This window comes from Lissotriton helveticus, chromosome 11 (assembly GCF_964261635.1).
Source record: "Lissotriton helveticus chromosome 11, aLisHel1.1, whole genome shotgun sequence".
Taxonomy (NCBI): domain Eukaryota; kingdom Metazoa; phylum Chordata; class Amphibia; order Caudata; family Salamandridae; genus Lissotriton; species Lissotriton helveticus.
The window spans coordinates 1,046,767,088-1,046,789,827 of NC_136072.1; the positions used below are offsets into that span (position 1 = coordinate 1,046,767,088).

The window sequence follows — 22,740 nt, forward strand, 5'->3', positions numbered from 1 at the left end:
CCATATAATATCGTAGCAGGAATCTTTGCCCTATACACCTCAAGTAAACGGGCGAAGTGTCTTTTTCCAGTGGCAAGATAGAGGGAATTTAAACCTTTGCCATGAGCGAGGGCTTTACGTGAACTATGCTCGATATGGGGCCTCTCACTCAAATTGGCCGCAATTATTTTACCCAAAAAGGTATAGGATTTAACAACCTCTAATTTCTGGCCACCGATAAACCATCCAAAGTTTTCAGAACGGCACTTCTTTTTCCCGGCAATACACATAATTTTACTTTTAGATGTATTAATCTTCATAAAATGGGAATCAGCAAAAGCATGTAGAGCTTGCAGCCGATTAGCGAGACCTTTGGGAGTTAAATCTAAAACAAGAATATCATCTGCATACATCAAACACGAAATAGGGGTCCCCCCTACCACCGGAGCTGTACCCACACAAGCTGGCTGTCAAGGAAGCAGGAAGGTCTACAGTGTATAAGGAAAAAAATAATGGAGCCAAAAGACAGCCTTGTTTAAGGCCGTTCAAAGATGGAATTGTGTGCGAAAGTCCCCTTTCGCCCCCTTGGAGAACACTACACCAAGTTTCCGTATGGAGAGCACGTAGAAGATCCAATAAATAAGGTGGTAAACCAAGGGCTGCTAACTTTCTCCACAGCGTTCGACGATCAACTTTATCGAACGCAGTGGAGAAATCGATGAAAGCAGCGAACACCACCCCCCCTCTCACATGTGTATATTTATCAGAAATCACATGTAGGGTGGTGAGATTGTCTAATGTACCGTGCCCCCTACGGAATCCAGTTTGTTCAAATGGTAAAATATTATTCTCCTCGATCCAATTGTCAAGTAAAATTAGGATACATTTAGCGAAGACCTTTCCGATTGAGTCGAGGAGAGCAATCAAACGGTAATTCATGGGGCTATCCCTAGCTCCCTTCTTAAAAATAGGAACCAATATACTTCCCCTCCAAGAGGCAGGGACCGTTTTAGTATCAAAGCAGGATTTAAAAAATGGGAAAAGAATCTTACTCCATAGTGAGGGTTCCTGCTTCAGAACCGTCATAGGGAGTTCGTCAGGTCCCATTGCGCCGGAGGAGCGCATGTTCTTTATGGCCATTTCTATTGTTTTCTCTGTAGGATAATTAATCGGACCCTCAGATGTTAGGTCAGGGTCACTATCTGCAGCCGATGTATCGTTCCCTGCATACAGCTTCCGGATGTAAGAGGACCATACTTCTTCAGAAATAGGGATGGGGAGAGGGCTCGTTCTAGTACCACATCCCTTCCCAACTATGGACCAAAATTCTCTGGCTTTGCCATGCGCAACTGCTTCCCGCAAGTTTATCCATACTGAGTCTTCCTTCTCCTTTTTTAGTTTCGCTTTTAATCTAGTTCTCCTTCTTTTTAACCTCGATATTTCTTTAGCTAGTTCACCTGATCTACCTAAAAATTGCTCTCGCACTAATTTATTTATTTCCTTATTCAGGATGCGCAATGCACTGGGAAAAATGACCTTTTTCCTAGAACAACTAACCTTTTTTACATCTAAAATGATCTTCCTCATAAATTTTTCAAAATTAACAATTTTGGAACCATGCCAGTCGTTTAATTCTAATATAGTTTTGCATAGAGTATCATGCACACCTATAATGGCAGTTGGGTTCCAAAAACATCTACCCGAAGATCCATGGAAAGTAACATCATTGTTATTGAAGGACCAAGACTCAGTGGGCGGAGGTTTTAAGGAAAGAGTTATAATGATTATGCTGTGATCACTCAAGGATGTAGGGGCTATCGTGAGATCCTGGATACATGGGAAAATGTCATAATCTGAGATCACATAGTCGAGAATTGAGGCACTAAAAGGGGACCTATGAGTGAATTTCGCGGGCACATCAGAGGGAAATCTCCCATTTAAAATGAGCCCCTCAACTGCCGATAATTCTTCCAGCAGAATCTTCCCTCTTTTATTAGTTATTATTTTGTCTGGAAAGAGGGATTGTGGAATAAAATAAGCCTCTTCTTTGGGTTTATTTCTAAATAGATTTAAACTAGCATTAGAAATTTTACAGTTCAAATCTCCAACTAGGATAACTTCGGGTGGAGAATAAACATTTTTGATCTGTCCGATATACTGAAATACATGCTTCAATAAAATATTAAAACGCTCTTCGGGAGGAATGTACACATTAATGATTACGACAGCAGACTTATTTAGAGAGCTGGGGAGATTTGCTATTGTTATAGCTTGAAAGAGATTACTTGGGTCAATATAATGCGAGAATCTCCAGTGCAGTTTGTTAGATAACAAGCAAGCGATTCCCCCTTTGGCATGACCTTTCTTGGATGGGGCAGCCGGCGCTTCCAACACATAGTAATCCTTCCCTACATAGATATTATCAGTACACCATGTTTCTTGGATGCAAATCACATTTACTCCCAGCGAGAATAAAAACTCTAGTTTCTCTGGACTACTATGTATCCCAGCTGCATTCCAAGAAATAATTTTCAATTGATTGTTAAAGATGATGGAATAATTTGGAATTATCTGTGCTCTTAGTTGATAGGGCACTATGCAGCCAATTCCACCGATGATTATCCTCTGATGGCAAAGAGTTCGGGATTAGTGTAGGAGGCAATGCCTGGGAGACCGAACGTTTCCCCTTAGAGACCCAAATCTTTAGATCTTTAAAAGGAGAAAAAACCCCATCTTGCTTATCACCCTTTTGGGTCATCCTATGGGGTGAAGTGGTATTACCAAGACTAAAAATAGGCAGAACGTCAATACCTCTACATTGGAAATTCTCCACTTGCTGTAATATCAGATTTACGATAATTTTAGAGTAAAATTTGACCCTTATACGTGATACTGTAGGTACAACAAAAAGTGTCTCTCTCACTGCAGAAATGTGGGGTACCAGTGATGGATGAATCCCATACCCACAATTCCTTATTAAGGGTGACTTTGGTTGGGCATGAACCTATCTCCACCCTCAAGGAGCATGCAGTACAGTGTGGTATTTTAGTGCCCCTAGGATGTGTACAGTGTGACAAGATTATTGTATTATGTGGTGGGGCTGTGGCCTTAGGATGCAGTCCTGTGCGATGGGTTAGAGGCCCTAAGTTGCACTGTGCTAGGTTAGTGTATTTACAGTGTTATGCAGTGTGGGGTTGGGGAGGTTAATGTCCGAGCTGTGGATTAATGTTAACAGTATGTGGTGCTGTGTGGTGGGTTAGTTTTCATAGGGTTCAGTAACGTACTGCACCGAGATTGTTGTGCAGTAGTTTCTTATAAATAAAGTGCTGTGTGGTGGGTTTGCATCTTTAGGATGCATGTTATACATGTTTCACACTGTCAGCTAAAGCTCTTTGAGCGGATCTAAATTAATATGTAGCTAAACTCAAGAACAAATTTATTGTAGCTCTCTACATTTCCATCTGCATAAAGGTCCTGTCTATGGTCTGGCTTGAGGCTATTTGGCCCCGTCCACCTGTAAGAGGCCAGGAGTACATGTTTTGAGGGAGCCGAAGTTGTGTGCTTCCACAAAATGAAGTGTTTGCTCTCCACACAGCAGTTATCATTTTGTCCATTTTTCCAGCTGCATTGAGCTAGAATTTTCATGGGAACATACATGCCATTGTAATGCTATTTAATGTGTCTTAGATAACCAGCTCAATTCTTTAACAAGTACTTTATTTGGCGTTATGCCATAAAACCAGCAAAACCATTATATAACATTCATTCATCACCATAATTGCAAATGATTAAAAACTCCGTTTTTAAGATAGATAAAATAATAACCAAGAATAAAATGCATGCATTACATTCATAAAGTGATGAGTGCAATTGCTAAAGTGCTAAATATTACTCATGAATGCATTATTCAAATTGTATATTCTTCGTATCTTTCTCTGATTGCAAAAGCCTGTTTTATTTTTTTTTGTAAAAAGCATAGCTTATTTCCACCGTAGGGAGTTTTTGCAACATTTCTAACCCCTGTTAGTGCTTTCTAATCCTTAAGCGCTGCTACGCCACACCAGAACCAACAAGCATTGGAAATGCAATAGGTCTCGCACCATTAGAGTTAGTGCTTTTAGAATTGTTTATGGGTTTTTTTTGTAAATGTTTAGCATTTTTGTTTCCTGTAGCCAATGCTAAAGAATTACAAATAAAAAAAGCCATAAACATTTCTTAAAGCTCTAACTGAAATGGTCTGAGACCTATTGCACTGTGTGAGGGTGAGGGGTTGAGGATGAGTGAGGGTGAGGGTGAGAGTGGGTGAGGGTGAGTGAGGGTGAGGGGTTGAGGGTGAGTGAGGGTGAGTGAGGGTGAGGGGTTGAGGGTGAGTGAGAGTGAGGGTGAGTGAGGGTGAGTGAGGGTGAGTGAGGGTGAGGGGTTGAGGGTGAGTGAGAGTGAGGGTGAGTGAGGGTGAGGGGTTGAGGTTGAGGGTGAGGTGTTGAGGGTGAGTGAGGGTGAGGGTGAGTGAGGGTGAGTGAGGTGTTGAGGGTGAGTGAGGGTGAGGGTGAGTTAGGGTGAGGGGTTGAGGGTGAGTGAGAGTAGTTGAGGCTGAGTGAGGGTGAGTGAGAGTGAGGGTGAGTGAGGGGTTGAGGGTGAAGGTTTGAGGGTGAGGGTGAGCACACAAGCTTAGGAGTATGTCTTAGCACAACTTGCCCTCACCAATCACCTTTCACTTCTCAGGGCCTATGGACTTTCAAGGCTACAGATAGCATCTGCCATGTGCCTTAGAGGAACATTTATGTTTTAAAAATGTATTTGACAAATAATTATCGATCCATAGTTCAGCGCCGGCGAGATTATGCATTTTTGATATTTTTTGTTGCTGCACAGGCACTCGTGAGCATCATCTTTACCAGACTATACTATGGGTGGGCCGAGAGTTAGGCAGTCCAGGATCTGGGTGTTGCCATTTTAGAATGGCCCCTTACTTGCCAACTGATGGAGAATTGTTGGGTGGTCTCACTACTACTCGCTGATCTTGTAATTCATGCTCTAATACAAATGAACACTAAATAGCTTTTTATTCACCATCTCAGCAAGAGGCCAACAATTGAATAAGCAGAGTGTGAACCCTTCAGTGAACAGCACCAGTGTAAGTTGTGGATGACTTGAGGATTGTCGCTCATATTTTAACAGATTCGTAACTATTTCACATACATCTTTTTAGTACGAAAGATTCGCTGTTTTTTATTTTCTCATCTCTGATGCATTTTACTTGTTTCTTTTCATTCCTGCATAAACCATAGAGCCAACTCGGCACAAACGTGTTATAATGTGGTCAGAGGGAGGGGCACTAGATGACGAGATGTGGACTACCGCCACATTATGCAAGCTTGCCAGAGCCTCTGTGCCTTGTGGTAAACTACAGCTGTTCTTGAAGTGCTCAGAGCTGCTTCTTCATTCAACGTAAGCCATCGCTTCACTCCAATGAGAGCATCTGAGCATCCTGAAATTGACGTCCTTTGCATAATAAAAGTGTTTACATACCTCAAGCTTCTTTCTCTAGGATTCTTTCTGTAGGATTTCCTTCTGTTTCCTGCTCAATGGTTTCTTCAATGAAATGTTCTTAATTGCTTGTTTCTTTGCTGATTTTTTGGAGAGCAGAACTAGAGCACAGCTTGTAGCTACTCCTTTCAGTCTTTCGTCATATTTCAGTTACTGGTGCGTGTACTGCATCATTGAGGCACACGGCCCTGGTGCTGGGTGTGCAGGGTCGATTTTTACATTGACACAAACATGGGAAATAAGTGGTGCAAATTGAAATTATACTGTTTTCGTGCATGCTATTTAAAAAACAAAAATACGCTATTCCCTCAAAGTTATTACCAGCAAAATAACGAGAGTGTAGTTTGCACAAAGCTCTAAAATAGCACTGGAAACAAAGACAACAAGTGAAAGCAAGTTGCGGTAAAGCGGGTTTGGGCTTTCATTTAATGTTATTCCCGAAATGTGCTCCAGGCAACACGTTAATCTCTTTGTACGTCGTGTTTGTGCTGCATATTTGGAGGCTTGACAATAACATGCTAGTTGGGGCTGAGCAACACCAAAATGGTTAAAGGGACTGTAAGAAGGGACGGTGCAAGGAAAACAAACTGCGAGGGGCGGAAAGAAGGAGACAATGTAAAAAAAATTCAAATGAAAAGAAGCGAGACGGGTCAATTACATGTTCCCTCCAAGCGCAATGCCGCTGCCAGCAGCGGCAGAGCAAGAAAGTCAGCACAAACAAACGGTGCGAAGAGGTGGCTCAACATATAACGATGCCGACTTTGGAGAAGGAGAACAGGGTTCGAGCCTCAGCGTGGGCGGCATCATTAATTATAAATTAAATAAACTGAGATCTCCTGCATATTAAATATAAATAAATAAACAGCGTGCGTGGGGTGAGGGCAGGAAGCTGCCAGCTATTTAAAAAACAAAAATACGCTATTCCCTCAAAGTTATTACCAGCAAAATAACGAGAGTGTAGTTTGCACAAAGCTCTAAAATAGCACTGGAAACAAAGACAACAAGTGAAAGCAAGTTGCGGTAAAGCGGGTTTGGGCTTTCATTTAATGTTATTCCCGAAATGTGCTCCAGGCAACACGTTAATCTCTTTGTACGTCGTGTTTGTGCTGCATATTTGGAGGCTTGACAATAACATGCTAGTTGGGGCTGAGCAACACCAAAATGGTTAAAGGGACTGTAAGAAGGGACGGTGCAAGGAAAACAAACTGCGAGGGGCGGAAGGAAGGAGACAATGTAAAAAAAATTCAAATGAAAAGAAGCGAGACGGGTCAATTACATGTTCCCTCCAAGCGCAATGCCGCTGCCAGCAGCGGCAGAGCAAGAAAGTCAGCACAAACAAACGGTGCGAAGAGGTGGCTCAACATATAACGATGCCGACTTTGGAGAAGGAGAACAGGGTTCGAGCCTCAGCGTGGGCGGCATCATTAATTATAAATTAAATAAACTGAGATCTCCTGCATATTAAATATAAATAAATAAACAGCGTGCGTGGGGTGAGGGCAGGAAGCTGCCAGATATGGAAATACCAGCATCAAAGAAAACAAGACGGAGGGAAGAGAGGGGAGAGGGGAGGGGGGAGGAGAAATGCGACACGGCGGGAAGGGGCAGGCAGGATGACTCAGGGGAGGGGGCGGAGCGGGGCAGAGCGGCATGTGGGTGTGAAGAAGCCGGGCCTTTGAAGTGAAGCTAAGCTTCACTTCAAAGGTGTCGGAGGAATGCGGGCGGCTGTGCACGCGCTTTTAAGCTCAATGCACATGCGCATTGAGCTTAAAAGTCACGGGCACTGCAAGGAATCGCCACGATTCCTTGCAAGTTAGATAAAGAGTAGATGAGCCCCTATAGTCTCGCTTGCTCGATGCGCATGCGCATCGACAGGCGAGACCTAAAAAGGATTTGCGTGGGCTTAGGTATAGGGGGCAGAACACAATAAAATGACCCATACTTTGTTTTGTAGTATTGTTACATCTGCATGGGGGTAAACAATGGCGCCAGCTTTTTTTCGTGGGGAAAGCTACCTTAAAGTGTACGACATTAAGCTTAAAAAGGGCTAAAAAGTGGTTCTGGGGTAGGTTTTATATCCATCTCACATATGTCTCGAGGCACCTCTTTGTTGAGAACGGGGCATATTTCACAACTGTTTGTAACTCAAACACCCTTTACATTCTAGTCTACCTATGCCCCTCTAGGTATCGGTTTGATAGTTTCTGTATAACTTAAATTACATCCTTGTGGGTTTGTGAAAACTTACACCACGTCCAATTTATTACAAATATTCCTTATGTGTACAACCCGGGGTATTTTGTTCACACCATGTAATGCCAGACAATCAGCCAAGCATGCTCTAACTAAGCTTGCTTCAGGATTCCCCCTACACCTAATCCGATTTGATCCTCAATATAAGGGAAGCTTAGTTCCTCATGGGCAATATAAGTTCCTGTACTTGTCGGGACTGTCTGCAATCTACGAGCGAATGCATTTTCTAATCGCTTTCGCATTCTCATAACCCCAAACCTCTTTGCATATTCTTATGTATAATTTGAGCATCTCTTTAGTAGGTTTGTTTTTTAGTTTTCTAGCGAATCTGAAGATTGCCTGCACGTTACTTCCTCATTGCTGAACTTTGACATTAATAAAAGCATACCAGCCAAGGGATAATAATTAAAGGTGTTCCTCTTCTCCAGGTGTTTTCCCCCACATTGTAAAAAGCTTGTTTTTACGTTAGACCTCCCGCATGACATAACCTGGTTTGTCATAGTTAACTTTTAGGTCTAGGGAGACCATGTAAGACGAAAAGGAATCCAGCATTATTTATAAACCATTTGCTGTCCGGGACATGCACAGCAAAATAGGTATGCAATGATTCTCGATCCTTGGCATAGCCTTACCTGTTTCCATCAGATGTTTACTGGCCCCCTCTATGTATAGAAGACACAGGAGTAAACGTAATGGGGTGACCCGGTGTCCCACAAACCTGGGTATATGAATTAAAGTAAAAAAGGGTTCTTTCTGGTTTTCAATTACTTAGAGCAAGTAGCTACAGCTTACTTGTAACACGTATCCAGGATTTGCAAAGGGAAAAGAAAATCATGACACACACCAAAATTAGAATTCAATTTACAATTTCAATTGAAATACGAAATACATGACTGTGGTGAAAAAGTGACATGTAGTACTCAAACAGGCTCAAACCGGCTAGTGGAGGTGTATGAGGTTTTAATTTTAAACCCATATCTAACTATGAGGCTTCTGATAATTTTCAGAGATACTTAAAGAATCTGCTTTCTGGCTGCCCATCCCCCCTCCTGTCCTGAAGAAGACCCACCTTGACACATTTCACGTTTGCGCAACTTACAGGGTCGAAACGTCGACGTACTACATATGTCTGCACAACTCTCATTATCACAGTCTTATTTGTCATTTGGATCCTGAAGCATATGTGCTAAAATAACAAGGACTTAATAACAAATCCTTCTTTCTCTTCTTTTATTGCACGCTCAATTGTTTCTGTATATAGTGTACTGTTCTTATCACCAACCACCACATGTCACTTTTTCACCATAGTCACGCATTTCGTATTACAATTGAAATTGTAAATTGCGACAGCCATAACTATTTGATTTTCTCTGAATATACTATTGATTTCTAATTTTGGGGTGTTATGATTTTCTTTTTTCCCTTCGCAAATCATTGATATGTGTTACAAGTAAGTTGTAGCTACTTGCTCCAAGTAATTGAGAACCTGACAGAACCATTTTTTTACTTTAATAGGAGACACAGGAAGCGCGCAAAAATGCGCCCCTGTCTCACGCCCCATAATGAACTGATCTGTGTGGTCTTTTTTCCCCGTGGGACATAACGTATAGCTGTTAAGTCATATGGAAGCCGCTTTATAAGATCCAGCAGATTGGGATCCACCCCCAGGTTTTCCATAATGTGCCATAGCTTTAGAGTTGGATAACTAGATAATGTATGGTGTTTTTCTCTTGCAGCAGCACAGGTGGGAGGAGCGTAGTCATTAACCTACAAGGATGTTTAGGTCTGGCTTGACAGTACAACTTTCACCTGACCTTTTAACCTACAGCAATATTATTGTACAGTTCTTTGCTTTCACACAATGATATATCCATTCCCCTGCTATTTACTTGTAACATTTCACATTACCATGTAACAATCCTATTTGCTAGACCTATTGGCATTGCCAGTGCTTTTTAACCACATCGTTGCGGCGGCTATTCCGCCGCAGCGCTAAGGGGGCGGGGCGGCCGCGCGGCAGGCGCATGCTGGTGACGGAACCGCTCCGTCATCAGCCGCGGTTGGGCTGTGCTCATGACGGAGCGGTTCTGTCATGGCCCCGCCCGCTCAATAGAACGACCAGCGCAGGTGCGGAATCCGCGCTGCGCAGGCACAGCGGCCGGGCCTTGACGAACCGCTCCGTCATCAGCACAGCGCCACCGCAGCTGATGACGGAGCGGTTCCGTCATCAGCATCGAACGAGTTCATTGTTATACATGCATTACACCGGCAGTTAGAACTTTTTAGCCAGATATCAAAAAGCAAATCTTGTGCCAACTGTAGAGACCCCTTATCTTCAGTAGCAGTGCTCTGGGTCAAACTTTCTCCAGATTTCTGAGAACCTGTGGCCAAACCTGCTGAGCCATCCCTGTAGGTATTGCACTGAAGAATCTGAATTCTTACTGGGATTCTCGGGGATGGTGACCTCTACTATAACAATAATAAGCGTGTATCATTCTTTTACTGTTTAATCTGATGTGTTGTAGTGCGGGCATGATTATTTGTCTAAAAGAAATAACGTTTTCATTTTATTTCAGCCATTACTGTAGAAGGAATGAAGCATTTTAGTGTCTGCGACTTTCTTGCCTTAGATGGATTTTTCAGTAACAACCCCCCTCCCACCCCCTTAAAAAACAGAGGCGCGTTGAAACGAGTTTGATCTGTTAACGCTGATAAACTTTACAGCAAAAATAGTTTTCTCTTTTACATTTATTATAAGGGTGTTCCCTCCTCGAACTCGTAGCCGCAAATATTTGCTGCATGCTTTTAAACTGAATAAAAACAACATTATTTTCACTAAACCTGACTGTCTCCGCGAGTGTCTCTTTAAACCGTGTGGATGATGTGGGTGTGTACAAAACCTGATCAAGAACTCGCCACCAGGGAATTTGTGCGTGGTGTTCTTCGGACACATACCCCCACATGCATCAACCTATTTAGGAAGTGCAAACGGTGCGAATCGGTAAATTCGGCCGTTTGCACTTCCTAAATACGTTTTTGGGATGCATGAAACAATTCGCTATTTTTTGCATTTCTTAAAAATGCAAATGCAATTAAGGAATCGCATTTGTGCGATTCCTTAAATGCAATGCATCAATTTGTAAAAAATAGCGAATTTTGAAATTGGAAGTGCAAATTAACACGAGGTTGACCCTCGTGTTAATTTGCGAAAAATTTTAAAAAAGCAAAAGAATGCATTTTTTAAACTTGCATGTTACAGACACACATGTCCTTAGGACATGTGTGTGTGAAACATGCACTTGAAAATACATTTCAGGGGTGCAGGGGGGGGGGGGTCCTTTGGACCCCCCCTCTGCACCCTTGCAATGCATCAACAAATTGCGAGTGCAAAAAAAAAAATGCAAAACGGCATTGATTCCTATGGGCCTCTAGGCCCATAGGAATCAATGTAATGCCATTCCTTAATTGCGATTCGCAATTAAGGAATTGCAATTTCCGAAAATTAAGAAATCCTAAAAACTTTTAGGATTTCTTGATGCATAGGATTTTGCATTTCCTAAATAGCGATTCCTTAATTTTCGCTATTTAAGAAATGCAAAATCCCACATTGATGCATGTGGGGGCTAGTGTATCTCATACAGTTAAATCGATTCCAAACTAAAAGGAGTAGTTTCGCTTTCCAAACAGCGATATATAAACTTACAGAACTATAACAAAAAATTAAATGTTAACTAACCCTGAAAACCAAAAGAGAAACTGCGGGGCGGGAGCCTCCAGTGAGGTGTGTTGCAATGACGGAGAGGGTTTGTGTGATTTTCTACGGCCCGTTGGGGTTCCCCTTTATGGCTAAAAGGTTTCTGTTTGTTGTATATATCGTGGCAACTACAGGGAGAGCTGGTTTGTGTCGCTGCGTTTTTGAACCTGTGAGCAGATTGCCCCGGTCCCTTCTTGCCACTGACCTTGTTTTCGTTTCTCCTCAGGCGGGGGCCACCTCCATGTGGGCGTCATGTTGTGGTCTGCTGAATGAAGTCATGGGGACCGGAGCCGTCCGAGGCCAGCAGGCCGGGTTTGGAGGTGGTGCAGGGCCCTTCAGATTTGCACCAAACGCCGACTTTTCAGCTTTCCCACCTTCCGCCGGAGGGGCCAACAGCTTATGTAAAGCCTGTGGACTCGCATTTTCTGTCTTTAGGAAAAAGGTGAGTAAATCCGTGAAGCATGTAAACTAGAGCGAGTGAGACGTGGAATAAATACAAAAACCTGCATTTGTTTGTTTTGGCACCCAGCGTGTGGAAAGAAAGGTCACCAGGTCGAGAAATGTATCCCACCGCACCTTCCATTATAAACACACATGACTTGCACAGACAAAATCATTAAAACAACCGGAAATATTGTGCTGTTACAGACACCAATCATTTTGTACTTGGGTTACGAGCTGTCTTTCTGACGCGTACCAGGAAGCAAAAAAAATCTATTTGGTTCATTGCTAGTGAGCCAAGGAAATGTAGATGTCAATGGGCTTTAATTAATAATTACTGTAGCCGACATGACTAGGCCCCCAGTGCCCTCTTTTTGCTGGGAGTGGGTACAGCCCTCACTTTTGGGGTCCAGAGCCGTCTTTGTCCTGGCCTGGACAAGTGATGCATACGTCATGGTACTCATTTTAGTTACTTAATGTGTCTATTCAAAAATATGTATATATAAATGTACTTCCCTCTCAGAAGGATGAAACCTTTGGACAGTATGTGACAAAAACACCAACTATAAACTTATTTAAAAAATAAATCAAATTCTTTAATCTCAATAGAAAATTGTAGTTCATTTCCACAATATGAATTCCCGGTTTATTTTATATTGCATAGGAACATCCTTCCCTCATCCTAAAACATCTACTTATACTAACTCATTCATTTAATATAAATGACAGGCATACGTTCTCCCCTATTTTCAACATCTAGCCGCCAACCAAGATGCTGCGTTTCGATGAAGCTCACATTCTTTACTTCACCTTCTTCAGGACACACACAGTTGGTATTATTTAAAAACGTAACAGTATTCTAGTGCAGAGTGGCTCGTTCCTCCATAGGGAGCTGAAAAATATTGTAATAATTTTCCATTTGCTCCTGAGCGAATCCCCTTTATTCGCTTTTCTCTTCCTATGGAGAGGCACCTGTAATTATTCTTTTTACTATAACTTCACTGTATGCTTCTTCATTTGCCCCCAAATACACATATCTTGGCTTATTTTTTAGGCTGTTCAAAGGGGTTTTCACTTCTATTCTTCAGCCCAAGGGATTAGCTTTGGTGTTTTTCTCCTGTCCCATAAATAGGTAGGACTCTCATTCAGAGGTAGAGGAACTGCTGTTTCCCCTATTGAAGAGCCTTGGCTTTCTCCACCATTGGAAATCTTTGACCCACAGGGCTGCTGTGCCACTGTGGCCAAAGCCTTGTCCTATCTAAAGTGAGTTTTTCTGCCCCAGGATGGTGGAGAAAATTCCCTCTGTCAGAAAATTTATTTTTATTGTATTTCACAAGCAATCCCTCACTTTGAGGATTTGTTTCTGAGAAACGAAAATATATGGCAGGTGGGATGGAACAACGTGGTAGCTCGTTCAGCATTCAGTTTGCCAAAAGTTCATCCGCTGCATTGGGGGGATGCCCATTGATCAAAGAAAGGGTCCTCTCGATAGGGTGGCTATAGGCAGTGGCATGGCATGCTGGACTGCCCATTCAATTCTAAATTAACCTCTAGTCTCTCATCGCCAAGTACAGAGGCAAGTGGCTTTTCTATTCTGATTATCCACAGTGTACTGTCCCTTCAAAATTCATATTCGTCATCCAAGACCTCCTATTCCTAATACATTACTGGCTGACTCGAAACTTATTAAGGCCGTGCAGCAGCCCTACATTTCGTCAATTTAGTGCACCAATGCGATCGCAATAACTGTTTTTCTGTCCTTGGACCAGAGTGTGAAACTTAAAAATCAACCAATTCTTATTGTACGGTCTACACCAGTTCCAGTCAGAGTTACTGTCCTACTCTATGCAGTCCAGTGTCGGGCTCAGGAGTTAATGAAGGTGTAAGGTATTTGTTGATTAGAACATACTTCTTGCTCTCTTGTAAAATCATTCTGATGCTTTTGTGGGTCAAGTCCGCCCTACAGAAAATCCCAAAAATTAAAATAAATAAATAAGGTCTCTGGACTGCCTGAAGAATATTCTGCATGCCATTATTCTGCAGTGCTACATTACTATAACTAAACTGAATTGCAGTTTCCACTTCGATCACTTGCATTATTTGAGTGGAATTGCTGATGGCTTAGCTGACAAGATGATAATCTACATATTTTAGAACGGAGACACAAGAGACATTAGATCATAACATGTAACGATCAATATGTCTTGACGTATTGTCGCTCTTGCCTTGATAATAAAGTATGCAGGCCACCACTTTTCCATGCAACACGCATACTTTTCAATGTAGGTTGGATAGTTAATATGAATACATGTATCTCAGATAATATGCTTGTCCCTTTCGCACAAACTAAATTCTGGAGATTTACCTGAAGTGTCAGTATTTTATTTCTTTTCTAATCTTCAGCACAGTGCCCAAGGATATAGGGTCTGAATAAGTACAGTATCATATTATAATGATGCACACATGCTGCACATATGATTGTGTCTCGAATACAAGAATAACGTTTGAAAGAAGTATCCACATTTATTTGTTTTCAAATCCTAACAAATAAGCAAGGAAGATACTGTATTCGAATAAGCAGCCCCATACTATAAACCTTCCTTGTATGCCTTTCTGGACACACTCTTGATAAGAGTTCCTAAGTTCCACAGACTTGCTGAGGTGTTTCTGCCTCAAAGCAGCTTAAATTAGTGACAGCTGGTGTTCCGACAAGGACATTTTATGCATTTGCTAGTGCACTGTCTGTAAATAGGAAGTATGCCCAATTGGTGGCAACATTCAATTTGTATGGGTACAAAAAGGCCTTGCTGCTGCACTGTCTGTAAATAGGAAGTATGCCCAATTGGTGGCAACATTCAATTTGTATGGGTACAAAAAGGCCTTGCAGCTGCACTGTCTGTAAATAGGAAGTATGCCCAATTGGTGGCAACATTCAATTTGCATGGGTACAAAAAGGCCTTGCAGCAGCTCCCTTGTAGTATTAATTTCTTAATTATACGAATACCCTGCTTACTTAGTTGAGGTTCCAGGGTATGCAAGGGAGTAAGTATCCCATACAATCTTTGAGGTTAAGGCCGAGATATCACAAGGATGATTGCTAAATGCCTGGCTATTACAAAGCAAAACAAGCATTTGCAATGCAATAGGTCTCCAATTTACCCAAGTTTAAGCTATCGGCATTGTAAATGACACTGTGTTTTATTTATGTTTTCAAAAAACAAAATAAAATTAAAGGCATTGTCATTTATAATGCCAACAGCTCAAACTGGCGTAAATGCAATACCTATTGCATTGTAAATGCTTTTTTAAATTTCTTGTTAAACAACGATTTGGATAAACCAGCATCAATCTGCTATGCTCACACCAGTATCTACTGTGGAGTGATTCGCACCAATGAACTCATTCGTTTGTGAAGGAAGAAGATATGCATGAATACTGTAAATTCCAATCTCATCCTGTTATACAAATGTCGTTGTTTGATCTTCTGTGTACGGTGTAGCTAGCTATCCATGCGGGTAGGCGGTCAGGTGCCCCGTACAGGAGTAGTAAAGTAAGAGCTATACAAAGGCTACAATGTAATATTTACGAACACCGACTACAGTTCCCAAGATCCGAGACTGGGGAGAACCTTGGTTAAAAATGTTTGCCACTGCTGAGAATACGCAGGGTCAGTAGTTCTGTTCGCTGGTGTTTCAAAGGCGGCTCTCGGTCCAAGACTATTTGTTTCATGTGGAGCTCAGGATTCCTGTATGCCTTTCCTTCGATGGCACTCCTGCCCAGAGTTCTCAACAAGATCAGGTACAATCAGACTCAAGTCATTCTTGTGGCTTCTGATTGGGCATGGAAAGTTTGGTATCCTGAACTCCTGAGCATGAGTATCTCTCCTAAGACTAGGCTGCCCCTTCGGGAGGATCTTCTATTCAAGCAGTAGGGCAGGGTCTTGCACCCGAACCAGAGCACCCTCTGCCTTCATGGATGGAGATTGAGCCGCAGCAGTTGTCAGCCTTCGACCTTCCCCCCCAAAGTCTGTGACGTTGTTTTGGCATCCAGGTGTCCCTCCACCAAGACTGTATACGCCTCCAGCAGGGGCACATTTTTGACATGGGGAGCATCCAAGAACATTGACCCTCTTTCTTCACTTTTATGCCAAGTTTTATTGTTTGTTCTTTCTCTGGCCCAGCAGGACTCTGCTCTAGGCACTGTTAAAGTTTACTTGTTGGCCTTATCAGCTTTCTTGCAGTTGCCGGACCAACCTTTTTAGGTCAAGCCTTGGCAGCGCATGTGCTGTCTCTGAGACATGCTGTATCCACTCTGTTGGCTTAAAGCTTGCCCATTGCCTTTTTCTTCATCCCTGAATTGTCCTTCAAAAATACTTGCTTGCTATTGGTTGATCCATCCTCTTTGTCCCTCCCTTTTGTCGTTTGTTTACTCCGAACTACTGGTAACATTCCACTTTAGTGCTTATCTGTTCATGTCAAGCCACCAGCCGCGTCCGGCGGGTTAGTGGACTAATGCGTCCACTGTAGGGGCCTGTGTTCGACTTCATGGTTACATGTTCAAATCCTGGCAGGTTGACTCAGCCTTTCTTCCTTCTGAGGTCGACAAAAAAGTACCATTAAGTTGATAATATTCAGCGCCAAGATACCCTAGGGTGACTGTGCGCTATACAAATACTCATGTTAGGTTATGTCTGGGACTATTTTTTTTATTCCTTTCCAGCTCGTCTCTGTCGTACCAGCTTAAAGGCATCCAGTTGCTACCGCCCCTGCAGCTCTTACTCTGGAATTCCTCTGTAAACAGGGCTGTAATTATTGTTCTTATCTCCTCACATAGAATATTTCTAAAAAGTGGGCGCAGATTGATATGAGTGTGCTTGTCATGGTGTTACTACTTATTAGAGAACTAGCATTGACTGCTTTGGTATATGCGTTACTGTATTCTAAAAAAAACAACAAGGAAATATCACTGGGGCTCTCCCCCGCACAGCAGGAGAGGCACCACTATAAATTCACTTCTTGCTGCAAACTCGCCACATAATGCTTTGTGGGACCTTGCTTTTAAAATGCCTTTTCGTCCATATCTCGGTCTGTGGTGGTCCCAGGGCGACCGGACCACCGCCAAATTGTTCAGCACGGCGTAGCCTTGCTTTTCTTGTCATCCTAAGTTTGGTGGGGGTGGCTCAAAATCATCACCTTCCCTGCCTCCCAATGCATTTTCAAGCTCTCCCATGGGCAGAGATTTAGCTTTGCTTTTTATTAAGTTCTCTGGCTGGGAACGTTAAAAAGGGGTTTGTGTAGGTAGAGCAAATTGCTTGCTACCTGGTCGACATATTTCGTAAGTAGTCCCCTACTACTTACTCATCAGGACCTTTGATGGTCCCTACAGAGAAAAATAAACTCAATTTTGAAATCTAAAGAGTATATGCCTATAGTCCTATAACTGAGTAGCAAAAATCGGCTACCTAGTTAAGCTCCCGGGCATGAGTGGGCCCTGAGGGAAGCGTGGAAAAAATCCGACCTGATGTGGTCTCTGTAATAAGAAAAGGAAGAAAAAAGCACAGAAACATGTAAATCAATGTTACATTTATCCATTCAAATGATACTCGATGTCTATTAACCCCGAAGATCATATTGTCATTGCGCGTCCATATAAGATATGCGCTTGCTTGATTAATTCAATGTACACTGGGACACAAGATTGAGTGTATCCATCATGATGGCAAAATTCGTCATATGGTTAATATATATTTTTTTTAAATTCTCAACCACAGAGTCTGTGGACGAGCTCATCCCGTCTCAAAACACGTACACTCAAGTCTCAATGCACCCAAATACACACGCCAAACAAGGGAATACAGGGGATTATCTGCCGATAGTGGTAATATGATGGCTTAGAAAAATCGGGTATTTACAGCGGCAAATGTTAGCCCTCTTTCAATCGCTACCTGTAGGGATTTCATATGATTAAACGCGATTCACACGTATGGCAGAAAACGGTTTTATACATACTGATTAGACACTTCTAGCGTGCCTCATGAGCTGGCAAGCAAAGGGTGTTCTCCGCGGTGTACTGAAACGAGAAACCGCATTTCCCAGTCACTTCACGGTATTGGCGAGTTATAGTTACCTTGGTAAAGTGCGCGACCAGTTCTTTAAAGACTCGTGGTCAGGGTCTATTACTTAGGTAACCGCTTCATGGAGCAATGCCTTATTCCTACCCTTCTGCCGCTCCGAGGGATGGTGTGGCCGTGTCTCTGCCGTCTTTTCACTGAACGGCGAGAATGATTAGTCATTCCTGACTCGTGTGGGACCACATAGACTAGAAAGCTCACCCAAGATGGCCGCTGTGGGTTGCACAACAGTATGAAAAACGTGTTGTTTAAGTCTTTCTACTGTTTTTATGAAAAGGTTTTGTTGCATTAAAAATAGTTAGTATCCTGGTGGTGGTGGAGACCAGTATGGATTATTAGATTATTAAAATACATCGAAGGTAGTTTACTCTAATGTATCTAATTAGAGGTAATGGTATATCCAAACAGTGCAATTGAATCGTTCATGTATGTTCTGTATATTTCATCGGGGTTCCGGTCATTAAGCTTTTGCCCTTATGGATTTTATAAAGGGATATGTCGTTTTTTACAGCTTTAGGTCTTGTGTGGACTAATATGTCCTTTATGCTGCGCCCCTTTCTATGGGAGAAAATTGGTTTAGGTACCTGGAGGCCTCCACTGTTGAGGATTTTCCAATTTTTATTCAGAATTTTGGTGACCTTGTTAGAACTGGTGTTGTATGTGGTTATACAAATAGGTCTTCGTTCCTCCTCTTTTGGTACCTTCTCTTCCTGGAGGCTTTCTCTTCAGTTGTTTCTTGCCCTCTTGTAGGCCTGGTTGATGATTCTCTCAGGGTACTGGCGGATTTCCAATTTTTTCTTTAGTTCTTTTGACTGGAGTTTTTCTCCCTTAGAAAGGGGTGCAGCATAAAGGACATATTAGTCCACACAAGACCTAAAGCTGTAAAAAACGACAAAAACCCAAATTTTGTACAAGGAACCCATCCATGTGGAAACTGTAAGGTTTGCTGTTTGACCAAAAAGAGCAAAGAACTGACTTTTCAGAATGGGGGCCACCTGGGAGCAGAGAGCCTTTACTAATTGTAACAGTGCCAATGTGGTATACCTCATCACCTATCCCTGCAAATTGGAATATGTGGGCATGACCAGCAGGGCTAATAAGACCAGAATTGGAGAACACAAAAGTACGATAAGATGCAAAAAAAACAGTACCAAGCTGACCACCCACTTCCTAGAGAGCGGTCACAAACCCGAGGACATTTCTTGGACAATTATTGAATCAGTGGCCCACGAAAGACACCTTTTAGAGAAGGAGCAGAGATGGGTGTTCCGCATCAACTCTAATAACACTGGCCGGAACGATGAAATTCCATGGGGACAACTTTAATGTGTGCTCACCTATACCTTTATAAGATCCATAAGGGCAAAACCTTTCATGGAGCACTATGGTTCAGCCACCATGATAATGACCGGAACCCCGATGAAATATACAAAACATACATGAACGATTCAATTGCACTGTTTGGATATACCATTACCTCTAATTAGATACTTTAGAGTAAACTACCTTCGATGTATTTTAATAATCTAATAATCCATACTGGTCTCCACCACCACCAGGATACTAACTATTTTTAATGCAACAAAACTTTTTCATAAAAACAGTAGAAAGACTTAAACGACACGTTTTTCATACTGTTGTGCCACCCACAGCGGCCATCTTGGGTGAGCTTTCTAGTCTATGTGGTCCCACACGAGTCAGGTATGACTAATCATTCTCGCCGTTCAGTGAAAAGACGGCAGAGACACGGCCACACAATCCCTCGGAGCGGCACAAGGGTAGGAATAAGGCATTGCTCCATGAAGCGGTTAGTAATAGACTCTGACCACGAGTCTTTAAAGAACTGGTCGCGCACTTTACCAAGGTAACTATAACTCGCCAATACCGTGAAGTGACTGGGAAATGCGATTTCTCGTTTCAGTACACCGCGGAGAAAACCCTTTGCTTGCCAGCTCATGAGGCACGCTAGAAGTGTCCAATCAGTATGTATAAAACCGTTTTCTGCCATACGTGTGAATCGCGTTCAATCATATGAAATCCCTACAGCTAGCGATTGAAAGAGGGCTAACATTTGCCGCTGTAAATACCCGATTTTTCTAAGCCATCATATTACCACTATCTGCAGATAATCCCCTGTATTCCCTTGTTTGGTGTGTGTATTTGGGTGCATTGAGACTTGAGTGTACGTGTTTTGAGACGGGATGACCTCATCCACAGACTCTGTGGTTGAGAATTTAAAAAATATATATATTAACCATATGACGAATTTTGCCATCATGATGGATACAATCAATCTTGTGTCCCAGTGTACATTGAATTAATCAAGCAAGCGCATATCTTATATGGACGCGCAATGACAATATGATCTTCGCGGTTAATAGACATCGAGTATCATTTGAATGGATAAATGTAACATTGATTTACATGTTTCTGTGCTTTTTTCTTCCCCCTTTTTCCCTTTACTTATTACAGAGACCACATCAGGTCGGATTTTTTTCACGCTTCCCTCAGGGCCCACTCAAGCCCGGGAGCTTAACTAGGTAGTCGATTTTTGCTACTCAGTTATAGGACTATAGGCATATACTCTTTAGATTTCAAAATTGAGTTTATTTTTCTCTGTAGGGACCATCAGAGGTCCTGATGAGTAAGTAGTAGGGGACTACTTACGAAACATGTCGACCAGGTAACAAGCAATTTGCTCTACCTACACAAAACCCCTTTTTAACGTTCCCAGCCAGAGAACTTAATAAATTCCATTTTTCTACTAGCCAGGGAATTTTTTAATTTTTTCTGCATTCACTTATACAGGTCCCTACACTTCACTGATACCACCTTCACTGCACCACACATAGCCTATCGTCACACCAATTAGTGCTCCCACGTAGGTTGTAGCACGCCCGCCCCGTAGAGGGACGGGAAGACCCCCATGATGAAGCATGACACTAAAGGGTTTCTTAGTGTTTGAGGGGTATTTTAAAAGCACATGGTGCCCTCATCTTGTCATTACAAGAAAGGGCTGCGTCTCACATTTTGAACCACCATCACTAACATTAAGTTTATTCACTTGTACACATTGATAGAATCCTATTGTTTATACTAACCTTGTAGAAAGCCTGGAAGGGCGAAAAATGTATAATACATTATTCATGTGGTTTGCCCTCTAGGGGCTGATTGTTTGGTTGTAATTCAATGCTCTTTCACAATGTTGTTTTACTGTGACGTTTTGCCTCCCTTGATCTCTCTTAATTGTGTTTGAGCCTATCTTTAATTATTCACTCCCCAAAATTAAAGATGCTGTACAGTCATGTCGGTAGAACACAATACTTACACAGTGAGGTGAAAAAATGTTATTTGTGCTCCAAGACAGCAGATAACCTTAAGATCTGGTTTTGTTTTGTATTAAACATACGTGCCTACACCCACTTTGTTTTCATTTTGGTACTTTTTCTAGATGATAGAAAACGTTTCACTCATTTCACATTAAGCTTAGCATATTATTTTCAGAGCTCCAGCTTGAAAGGTTTATTTCTAGGGATGCACACAAAGCTTGCCTTTCTACTGCGAATCATTCTCAGTGTTGGGTTTCATGTCCCATGCTCAAAAGCCAGTGTCACCCTATCTTGTAACTTTCAGAGGATCAGAGTGGGTTTAAGTTATGTCATGAGATACACGCTTAGCATACATACACTTGATTTTTTTTTTCTTCTGCCCCTGCTACACAGTATCTTGCCAGTGCTGAAGAGCATCGCCCAAATGCACTGCCAAAGCAGCAGGTCCCAAAGGCGAGACCTTTTGGCTATGCCAATGCTGGTTTATTTTATTTATGTGTTTTATTTATGGTATTTTATCAATGTACAGAAAAACACCACAACAAAGTTCAACAACAGTACCCTCACCAAGGTCCCCCACGTGTGTAAGAGATACACCTACATTAGCATTCCAAAGGTACAGCATGTATCTTGATATATTACATAGCACTCCACCAGTTTTGCAAAGTCATCTTCGACTATGGCCAATCTGGGGCTGCAAGAAGGTACGTTGTTAAAGGACTCCAAATGTCTTGAGACCCTTGGCAGCTCTCCAGCATAGAGTTCCAATTAAGATCTACAGTGTGTCATATACAACAACAAATTATTTTTGGTTAAACTTACACGAACACCCCTAGGAAGCACTATTCTTCTTTTAACCAGCAAGAGGGCCACCAATACAAAATTTTGCTTGGCAGGTAATAGAATCTTTACCCATCCCAAAAAGTACACTTTTGGATCACAATCGACTCGTTCTAACACCATATCAGTTATTGTGTTAGTGTTTTGAGCCTAGTATCGTCTAACCGAGTCACACTGTCATGCTAGACCCGGTTACCTAGAGCGCGTCAGGCTGTTATTGTGGAGTATACTTTATTAATTTCAGAGCGTGCTCCCTCTTGTAAGGCAGTAGGGCCCTAAGTGGAGTGGGATATGTGTAATCATGTTCCACTGCAACATGGGGCACATGTTCAGATGGTACATACCAATAATGTGCAAAGAGTGCTGCGTGCATAAATAGTAAAGATGGAAATCGGGCGCATTGGATCCACTGTGCGTATATGGCATTGTGAGGATGTCCCAACTGATTCTGGGCTATTTCCCGGCCC

At 42.2% G+C, this 22,740-nt stretch overlaps 1 protein-coding gene across 8 annotated transcripts in view; it reads left to right on the forward strand.

Annotated features, from left to right (window-relative positions):
- The window catches only part of RNF34 (ring finger protein 34), a 310,787-nt gene that overhangs the window by 159,530 nt on the left and 128,517 nt on the right, over nt 1-22,740 (forward strand). For all 8 annotated transcript variants that reach the window (XM_078667516.1, XM_078667520.1, XM_078667514.1 and 5 more), the window contains one exon: nt 11,760-11,975. In XM_078667516.1, the coding sequence (XP_078523642.1) occupies nt 11,775-11,975 (201 nt within the window). In that variant the 5' untranslated portion in view covers nt 11,760-11,774. The remainder of the gene's footprint in view (nt 1-11,759; nt 11,976-22,740) is intronic.